A 7,134-nucleotide genomic window follows, 5' to 3' on the forward strand; every position below is an offset into this window, starting at 1 on the left:
CCAACATTAGCTTATATAAAATACAATCCAGAGTTTAGGGAATAAGGCAAACTAGTTATATGTATGCACTAGCTGCTCAAATTACAGAGATCTTGAAACTTCTATACTCATATATTTCCACCTTCTCCATCTTTACAGTTTAAATTTCACTGTACATTCATAAAATACATAACTGTGACATCACAGATTAGCAAGATAAAAAAAACACTATTCATTGAACAGTAAATTAGTGGAAATATAGTTTTTTATTATGTGGCTTCACACTATTCAAGGATTAAAAACAGTGTTAAAATGGTTATTGGGCTAACTGCTCTTTAAATCTTTCGCCTGGGTTTAATCCATAACACAGAACATCACCATCCACTGCTGCCCAAGCCATTCGCACTGTGGTAAAGGCGACTGCCCACTGTCCTGACGGAGAAACTGCAATAGCACCTCCTGCACCCTGAACACGGTCTCCCATGTACTTCAGAGACAACTGGGAAGAATCAGCCAGTGATTTACCTGCGTAGGAGAGGAGGAAACATGGACATAAATGCTATTTTCAGATAAATAAGACCTAAAAACTTGTTTAAATGGCTAAATTTAAATCAAAGTGGGAACTTGGAGTAAACAGAAGCTCACATTTCATTCTATCTGTCCTAAAGTATCTAATTAATGTTTATTATTTATTACAGCATGAAACAGACATAGTGACATCAAATTATATTCACTCGATAAAGTCAGATATATGCGGTTTGTCTTGATGTAGAGTATTTCAAAGTGTGATACTTCACCTTGTGCAACGTGTGAAAGAATGAGTCTGGCCAGTGTGACTTTAAGGATAGACTCTCCATGACCGGTACAAGACACTGCACCAGTGAAGTTGTCTGCATATCCTCCAGAGCCTTATTTACATGAGGGAACGTTGAAAAACACAACATTAATCAACTTCCTTTCTTTCTTTCTTTTTTTTTTTTTCAGTTGCTCAATTTCACACATTGGTGTCCGTAAATACTAGAAAAATTTAATTATAATCAGGAAACAGAAGTGCTAAATAAACTGTAATTTTAGCGTGAATAGAGCCAGCATATCTTTACATCTAACTCTATGAATTCGGGGGTTTTTTTCAGCCGAACTAGAGTTGGTGAGTGTCAGAATAGTGGAAAGACAAACCAAGACTCTCCATTTAAACAAACAGTAATTTTGTCATTGTAAAACCCACTTTATTCAAAGTCAACAGGAACAAAATAAACTTAAAAAAGCCATCTTGATTCGTCTTTCCACTGTTCCAACAATCACTACTCAGGTTTGGTTGAAATAAACCCTTAACTCACCTCATCAGATGTGATAATATGCTGGCTCTAAACACACTAACATTACAGTTTATTTAAATAGAGTTTGTTGGGTTTGGTGATAAAAATTTCAGGGCTGTGTTTTATGAAACCAAAAGGATCGTATTCTAAAAAAGGTTGCTCTCTGTAGAGTTCTATCCGAAACGTTGTCAGATACTTAAAGTAACAAGCTAAACCTGTTAGTGACATGCATGCACTTTGAGAAACATACATTGATGGTGTGTGATTGCCTCGAGGGATTACAATGAATCATGTTCCTTAATTAAAAATTAAAAAATTAAAAATCTGTGCAAGAAAAGCTAAAACATGTTCGGTTTGAAATTCAGTAGGTCGTCATGAGCATGTCTGCATACCTAAATGCATTGAGTTGCTGCCACGTGATTGGCTGATTAGCTATTTGTGTTGACTAGCAAGTCGAACAGCTGTACCTAATAAAGTGGCTGGTGAGTGTATGCTGGCTCTATACATGCTAATATTACTGTTTATTTAAATGGAGTCTTGGGGTTTGGCGATAGCAATTTCGGGGCTGCTTTTGGTTAAACAAAAAGGATCTTACTCTTTAAGAAAAAGGTCTGTCTCTGTAAGGATCCTTTCCATAATGACACTTAAAATAACAATTTAACCTCGTCAGTGGCAAAACAAGCACTTTTAGAAGACATACACTATCAGTGCATATGCCCTAAGAGGTTACATCGGAGCCTGTTTTGCTGCTACAGCTGCAGCCCTCTCAGTGGTCATGTAGACACAAAAATATGGGAAAACATGGTCTAGTTTGAAAACACTGAAGTTAGCCTTTGACTGCAGCTCACAGTGTAAAAAATGCTATTTGAGACAGAGCAAGAAATGAAGTCCTACCAATGATCGGAGAGTCTCCCACTCTGCCAACCATTTTATGTCTGATCCCTCCAGTTGATGTTGCACATGCAACATTACCAGCACAGTCCAAAGCAACCGCCCCAACAGTATCATGGGCCCTAGGATGAGAACATAAGGTGATAAAGGTGAACATATTTCACTTTTTATGTAGCTAACATTTCCTCTCACTCTCCAATACACACACACACCCACATTCTCTACCAAGCAGGCCCCAGAGTTTCTATTTATTTTATTTCAGGTTAGAGTCACACTGGGTTATTAAGCCTGAAAAGATGCCGTGAAGAGATGAATGAGGAAATCTGAGTCCAGACTTGAAGGGGTCAAAATAAAGTCAAACACTGCAGGTACTCACCACTGAGAGTTGAAATCCTCCATAACTCCAGTAACATAAGCCTTGCGCCTCTCCCACTCTTTCCTCTCATACACAGACACCAGTGTGTCAGTGGGAACCGTGGCCATGCCAATGCTCTCTGCAAACAGGTTTGCACCTCTGCTCGTCAAGATGACGTTGGTGGTCTGGAGTTTTCAGTGGCAGCGAACATGTAAGGAAAAATTCAGAGGGTAAATGGATTTTAAGACATTTTTATTGATAGGTAATATAAGTCAGTTTATTGCACACAGATGCTGCTTCCCATTAGAGACATTTATAAACCAATCAGTGGTCTCTGACTGTTTCTTTTAAAGAGAGACAAAAACAAAGAATTTAAGACGACACCTTCTCCATCACTGCCCGTGCCAGTGACACAGGGTTGGTAATGTTCTTCACTGCGGACACAGCGCCACTGGAAAGCGTCTTTCCATCCATGATAATGGCATCCATCTCCACTTCTCCAGCGGCATTTAGCGTTGCTCCGTTCCCTACAATCACAACCAGTGACTTACTTATACAGCAGCTCTAGGGCTGGGAGATGTAAAGAAAATCAAATATCACAATATTTTTGACCACATACCTCGATATTATTATTGCAACAATATTGTAGGGTTGACTATTGGTGTGTAAACTGGACGGCCTTAACCAGCCCTGAGAAACTAAATTAAATCTAACAACAGCAGACAGAGGGAGTGCAAGAAGGACACACTGGAGATTTCCTTCCTTCTCTGTGTGCACAGGTTTTATGTTGCCTGCTACATCATCACAAGTCCACAGGGTGGTGACAAAAGAGTGCAAAAGAGCACATTTTGGTTGTGGTTCGCTTTGTTTGGCACTTAAAATGCAGGCAGCATAAGACCTTCAAGATTCTCTGGGTGTTCATGTATAATTAAAAAGCTTTGAAAGGTTAAAAATCTAGTTTTAATGTAGCTTTATTGTAGAAAAACACTTGTCTATGTGTCCATGTGAGCCATGGCGCCAGTGAACAGACACCACCTCACATCACCATGAGGTTACAACACATTTTACAGATTTACAGATTTTGGTTGAGATTCCATCTGTGATCAGTGTCTGATCATGCGGATAAGCCCCATAATCAGAAAGCAACCTCACCTCCTTTAACCATCATCACTCTCTCTGACTCTGACTGTACATGTATGTCGGTGTTGCCACCAGCAGATGGAGACAGTGAGCTTCAGACAAATCCAGCTGAATTAATAAAGAGGATAGTGATTATACGTGATGGGCTTCTGTGGGGACAGGTGGGAGTTGGCTTTTTAAACTGATGTATGAATGAATAAAAGCCAAGAGTTGTGGCTTTAAGACCTTTTTCTAAAATTTTACCACATTTGAAACACCTTCCACCTACAATGCAGTTTGCTTCGTAAACATTTCCAGGCACTGGCTTTAATCATCATGAGTAATTGCTGTTATTCTTTTAAGCTTTTTGTCCTTACACTTACATTTTCCCATTTTTCATAGCTTGCAAGGTCTGAGTTTACCGATGCAGACTCATTGCGTGATCTAAGTGCATTGAAGGGACAAAAAAAAGGGGCCTTGCACACATACAGGTGTCGTGTCGAGGTCTGGTAAAATTGTCGAATAGTGTTTCCCTCCTGTTAAAATTATGTTTCCTATAGCACCAACACCAAAAATTACATTTGTGATGTGACTAAAAAAACAATTGAGACCCGTGGCCACCCTGCTGTTTGGTCAATAAATGTAAGGATAACTGTGTAGAGCAGGGATACTCAACTTCCTGTATCAGATGGGCAAGGGCCACTACATAAAGAAACAATGACAATATTTATCAGTATATTTAATTACTGACTTGGCCAGTTTCAACCTGTGAACATTTGTTGTCACTGAACTTTGCCAAGAGGTCAATCCAGTTGCAGCAGCCCTGCACACTTCAGGTGTATGCAGGGAAGTTTCTAGGCTTTGAGGACATTTGGGGCTGTTGGGGGGTCCCCAGGTTCCTCCCCTGGCACTTCTTTTTGATAAACAAACTCTATTTTGATGCTTATTTATGCACTCTGTCACCTTGTTTACAGTCAAAGCTTAAATCAGTGTGAATCAGTTTATTTTCATTGTGAATGAGAAAATAGTCAGTGAGCCACACAGCACTTAAGCATGAGCTGTTAGCTGAGTGTCCCTGGTGTAGAGTATACCTGCATTAAACTCAATGTTATCCTCCATAGACCTCACAGCCGCCTCGACAGCATCAAGTGCACTTCCTCCTCCTTTCAGCACCTTAGACCCTTCACATGCTGCAAACTTGACTCCATCAACACTGGACTCAGCCAGCTCATCCGGTATGGCCCACGCCCCACCGTGCACAACTATGATGGTTGACATCTTTGAGTCCCTGCAGGAAAAAGAAAAGGAAGTGGTTTATGGAGTCTCAGAAAAGATATAGATGAGGAAATATCACCCCCCCCCAGCAGGATAATGCACCATGCCACACTGCAAACATCGCTCAGGGAATGGCCCAAGGAATGTGACAAAGACCTCAAAGTGTCACCTGGCCTCCAAATTCCCCAGATCCCAATCTGAATGAGCTGGCCTCCAAATTCCCCAGATCCCAATCTGAATGAGCATCCGTGGCACATGCCGTTAACCCACCTCTCAACCCACTGGACTAAATCCAAGGAGGCCCCACCTTGGATTAGGGGTACATCTGTGGTACCGGCACATCACAAGAATCCTTAAGCAGATTGGGACTGGGGAAATTTAGAAGCCAGGTCAACACCTTGAGCTTTTTGTCACACTCCACAGTCCAACAAAATGTGGGAGTCACTCACTATCAAGCATGATTTTAAAGCAGGGCATCCTTTTCTGACACATGGTCACAGGAGCACACGCTGTGAGAAGAATGGAAGAATATTTGCCCTAGTAATCATATTTAAAATGACATGAAGTGTAAATAAAAATACATGTGTGTGTATGAAGTTGTAGAGAGGGTTTTATGAAGTATTTTTATTTTGCATGTTCAGAAACTCAGGGCAACGTTGTGCGATAAGAGGTACTTCTTTATTATCTTTACTATCTTCATTATTTCATGCATTTGTGCACAAAACTAGCTGCTTACTTGTTTTAACACATTTTGACAGAAAAATGGACGTAAGATTGTTCTATGGGAGGACAGAGCAGGATCGGCATGTTAGGGATTTCCCATCTGACAGTGAGGACAGTGACACAGACAGCAATGACAGTGGGGTAGAGTGGAGTGGAGAGAAAGGTTTGAGCAGAACAGGAAAAAAGGGTTTTAATTTCATAACACAGACAGCATAGTTGTAGATGTTCTGGATGTATTTTCATTAGCATCGAGAGCTTACTTTTTATATATTATATATTATACATGAGAATCAATATGACTGTATCAAGTCATATATGTAAATACGTTTCAAGTGTTTTTCAGGTCTTTGTTTCATAATTTGTTGACATTTTTGGAAGATTTTCTGATGTTTTTATTGCTCTCTAACAGTTGTCTTATGATCTATGAATTAATTTTTTTTATTTTTTTTTTGCAATAAAAGGACCCAAAGTGAATCAGTAAATGATGTTGAATAATTTTCAGCATGTACCATCAAAATGTGTGCAGTAGCGGGATCTGATCATCAATATTATTGATGTTCTTCTCCAGTCCACATTAAGCTTTTACTGTTCATAATTTACCTGCCTGGGTAAATAAAATGCAAACATATACTTTACTTTGATGAATCACTGTACCCTGCTGTATTAGCTATCTTTGCATAACATATTTATTCAAGTGGCTGCAACAACTACAAACTATAATAAATCAGTACAGCTGTAACTGCCCTCTGCTTTTTGCCATTTAAACCTGTGTGTTTGCGTGTATTGGGTGCAAATAAAAAAATAGATTATTTCTATAGTTGGATGATTCATTCATTTATTCATTCATTCATTCATCTATCTGATGCAGCCTTCAGCTGATCCATACATATTTTCAAGTGTTGATCTGAGTTAAGGACTAAACTGTAGGACACGTGTTGATCCCTCAGGCAGTGTGTGTGTGTGTGTGTGCACAGCCTCCTCGGACACACTGATTACTCTAAGCAGACAATAATTGTTTGACATAGTTTTGTGCATCCGGTTGAAAAACATGATGTAGCAACATTTAATAAAGTATTTGGACTTTTCTTACCTTTCCCGGTCCCCTGGCTTCAAGAGACCATCCGCCATGTTCACGTGACTCGTCGGATTTGTGAAGTGTTTTGCTCCTGTACATTCCCACCATAGACCAGCGCCTGCACACTGACGTCAAGTCCAGTACAAGTCAAGGTGAGACTTCCGGTGAAACCTTTCAAAATTAAACCCTAATAAAAGTTGTAAGAAAAACAATCTTAAAACAAAGTGGACAGATGAATGGACTTTCTGTTTCCTGCTGTTCTTTTATATACCAAACATAAGAGCAATATACCTTTGGTGGTGAAATCTATGGCTATCTAAGTTTTTGTTTTTCAAACCTGCTGTATCTACTGTCACATCACTATGAGGGTATAACACATTTTACATGTTTACAGATTTTGC

The 7,134-nt window shown here is 39.6% G+C and overlaps 1 protein-coding gene across 1 annotated transcript; it reads right to left on the reverse strand.

Annotated features, from left to right (window-relative positions):
• Positions 1-226: 226 nt before the first annotated feature.
• si:dkey-103j14.5 (isoaspartyl peptidase/L-asparaginase) lies at positions 227-6,874 on the reverse strand. Its single transcript, XM_050071238.1, has 7 exons — positions 6,749-6,874; positions 4,752-4,948; positions 2,926-3,068; positions 2,563-2,726; positions 2,190-2,308; positions 777-887; positions 227-504 (listed from the first exon to the last, which is right to left on the reverse strand). The coding sequence occupies exons 1-7, from the start codon at positions 6,784-6,786 to the stop codon at positions 296-298; spliced, it is 981 nt and encodes a 326-aa protein (XP_049927195.1). The 5' UTR covers positions 6,787-6,874; the 3' UTR covers positions 227-295.
• Between the last annotated feature and the right edge of the window lie 260 nt (positions 6,875-7,134).

This window comes from Epinephelus moara, chromosome 19 (genome assembly GCF_006386435.1).
Source record: "Epinephelus moara isolate mb chromosome 19, YSFRI_EMoa_1.0, whole genome shotgun sequence".
Lineage (NCBI taxonomy): Eukaryota > Metazoa > Chordata > Actinopteri > Perciformes > Serranidae > Epinephelus > Epinephelus moara.